General features: G+C 62.8%; 1 protein-coding gene across 1 annotated transcript in view; it reads right to left on the minus strand.

Moving 5' to 3' along the window:
* Positions 1–2,500, minus strand: part of LOC135506635 (prominin-1-A-like) — a 32,346-nt gene that overhangs the window by 26,501 nt on the left and 3,345 nt on the right. The window contains exon 4 of the mRNA XM_064925953.1: positions 1–55. This exon is cut by the window's left edge and continues 49 nt beyond it. Coding sequence (XP_064782025.1) covers positions 1–55 — 55 coding nt within the window. The remainder of the gene's footprint in view (positions 56–2,500) is intronic.

Consider the following 2,500-nt stretch of genomic DNA (forward strand, 5'->3'; position numbering starts at 1 on the left):
TGCCAGGCAGGAAGTTCTTCTTGGCAGGATGGACCATGTAGGGAGTGTCTATGATCTATATACACACACACACACACATACACACACAGAGTGTCTAGATACTGGAGGACACAGGGCTGTAGTGTCTAGATACTGGAGGACACAGGGCTGTAGTGTCTAGATACTGGAGGACACAGGGCTGTAGTGTCTAGATACTGGAGGACACAGGGCTGTAGTGTCTAGATACTGGAGGACACAGGGCTGTAGTGTCTAGATACTGGAGGACACAGGGCTGTAGTGTCTAGATACTGGAGGACACAGGGCTGTAGTGTCTAGATACTGGAGGACACAGGGCTGTAGTGTCTAGATACTGGAGGACACAGGGTTGTAGTGTCTAGATACTGGGTGAGAGAGAGGGTGAGAGAGGGGATGAGAGGGTGAGTGAGGGGGTGAGAGGGTGAGAGAGGGGGTGAGAGGGTGAGAGGGCGGCAGAGGGTGAGAGAATGAGAGAGGGTGAGAGAGGGGGAGAGAGGGGGAGGAGAGGGTGAGAGAGGGAGGAGGAGGGTGAGAGAGGGGGGGAGAGGGTGAGAGGGAGGAGGAGAGGGTGAGAGAGGGAGGAGGAGAGGGTGAGAGAGGCAGGAGGAGAGGGTGAGAGAGGGAGGGGGAGGGGGAGAGAGGGGGAGGAGAGGGTGAGAGAGGGAGGAGGAGAGGGTGAGAGAGGGAGGGAGAGAGGGGAGAGGGGGAGGGGAGAGGGTGGAGGAGAGGGTGAGAGAGGGAGGAGGAGAGGGTGAGAGAGGGAGGAGGAGAGGGTGAGAGAGGGAGGGGAGGGTGAGAGAGGGAAGGGAGAGGGTGAGAGAGAGAGGGGAGAGGGTGAGAGAGGGAGGGGAGGGTGAGAGAGGGAAGGGAGAGGGTGAGAGAGGGAAGGGAGAGGGGGAGAGAAAGGGGGAAGGAGAGGGTGAGAGAGAGGAGGGAGGAGAGGGTGAGAGAGGGAGGAGAGGGTGAGAGAGGGGGGAGAGGGTGAGAGAGGGAGGGAGGGTGAGAGAGGGGGGAGAGGGTGAGAGAGGGAAGGGAGAGGGGGAGAGAGGAGGGAGAGGGGGGAGAGGGTGAGAGAGGGAGGGAGGGTGAGAGAGGGAAGGGAGAGGGTGAGAGAGAGAGGGAGAGGGTGAGAGAGGGAGGGGAGGGTGAGAGAGGGAAGGGAGAGGGTGAGAGGGAAGGGAGGGGGAGAGAAAGGGGGAAGGAGAGGGTGAGAGAGGAGGAGGAGAGGGTGAGAGAGGAGGAGGAGGGGGTGAGAGAGGGGGGAGGGTGAGAGAGGGAGGAGAGGGTGAGAGGGAGGAGGAGAGGGTGAGAGAGGGGGAGGAGGAGAGAGGGTGAGAGAGGGAGGGAGGGTGAGAGAGGGAAGGGGAGGGTGAGAGAGAGGGAGAGGGTGAGAGAGAGGAGAGGGGTGAAGGGAGGAGGGTGAGAGAGGGAAGGGAGAGGGTGAGAGAGGGAAGGGAGAGGGGGAGAGAAGGGGGAAGGAGAGGGTGAGAGAGAGAGGAGGAGAGGGGGTGAGAGGGAGGAGGGGAGGGTGAGAGGGAGGGAGAGGGTGAGAGAGGGAAGGGAGGGGGAGAGAGGGGGGAGAGGGGGGAGGAGAGGGTGAGAGAGGGAGGGGAGGGTGAGAGAGGGAAGGGAGGGTGAGAGAGAGGGGTGAGGGTGAGAGAGGGGGGGAGGGTGAGAGGGGAAGGGAGAGGGTGAGAGGGGAAGGGAGAGGGGGAAAGAAAGGGGGAAGGAGAGGGTGAGAGAGAGAGGAGGAGAGGGTGAGAGAGGGAGGAGGAGGGTGAGAGAGAGGGGGAGAGGGTGAGAGAGGGAGGGGAGGGTGAGAGGGAGGAGGGGGAGGGTGAGAGAGGGAAGGGAGAGGGTGAGAGGGAGGAGAGAGGGAGAGAGGGAGGTGAGAGGGTGAGAGGGAGGGGGAGGGTGAGAGAGGGAAGGGAGAGGGTGAGAGAGGGAAGGGAGAGGGGGAGAGAAAGGGGGGAAGGAGAGGGTGAGAGAGAGGGGGAGAGGGTGAGAGAGGGAGGGGAGGGTGAGAGAGGGAGGGGAGAGGGTGAGAGAGGGGGAAGGAGAGGGGAGAGAGGGAGGGGAGGGGGAGGAGAGGGTGAGAGAGGGAGGGGAGGGTGAGAGAGGGAAGGGAGAGGGTGAGAGAGAGGGGTGAGGGTGAGAGAGGGAGGAGGGTGAGAGGGGAAGGGAGAGGGTGAGAGGGAAGGGGGGAGGGGGAGAGAAAGGGGGGAAGGAGAGGGTGAGAGAGAGAGGAGGAGAGGGTGAGAGAGGGAGGAGGAGGGTGAGAGAGAGGGGGAGAGGGTGAGAGAGGGAGGGGAGGGTGAGAGAGGGAGGAGGGGAGGGTGAGAGAGGGAAGGGAGAGGGTGAGAGGGAGGAGGAGAGGGGGGAGAGAGGGAGGAGGGAGAGGGTGAGAGAGGGAGGGAGAGGGTGAGAGAGGGAGGGGAGAGGGTGAGAGAGGGAGGGGAGAGGGTGAGAGAGGGAGGAGAGGGTG

The sequence above is a fragment of the Oncorhynchus masou genome, chromosome 20 (genome assembly GCF_036934945.1).
Source record: "Oncorhynchus masou masou isolate Uvic2021 chromosome 20, UVic_Omas_1.1, whole genome shotgun sequence".
In the NCBI taxonomy this organism is placed as follows: Eukaryota; Metazoa; Chordata; class Actinopteri; order Salmoniformes; family Salmonidae; genus Oncorhynchus; species Oncorhynchus masou.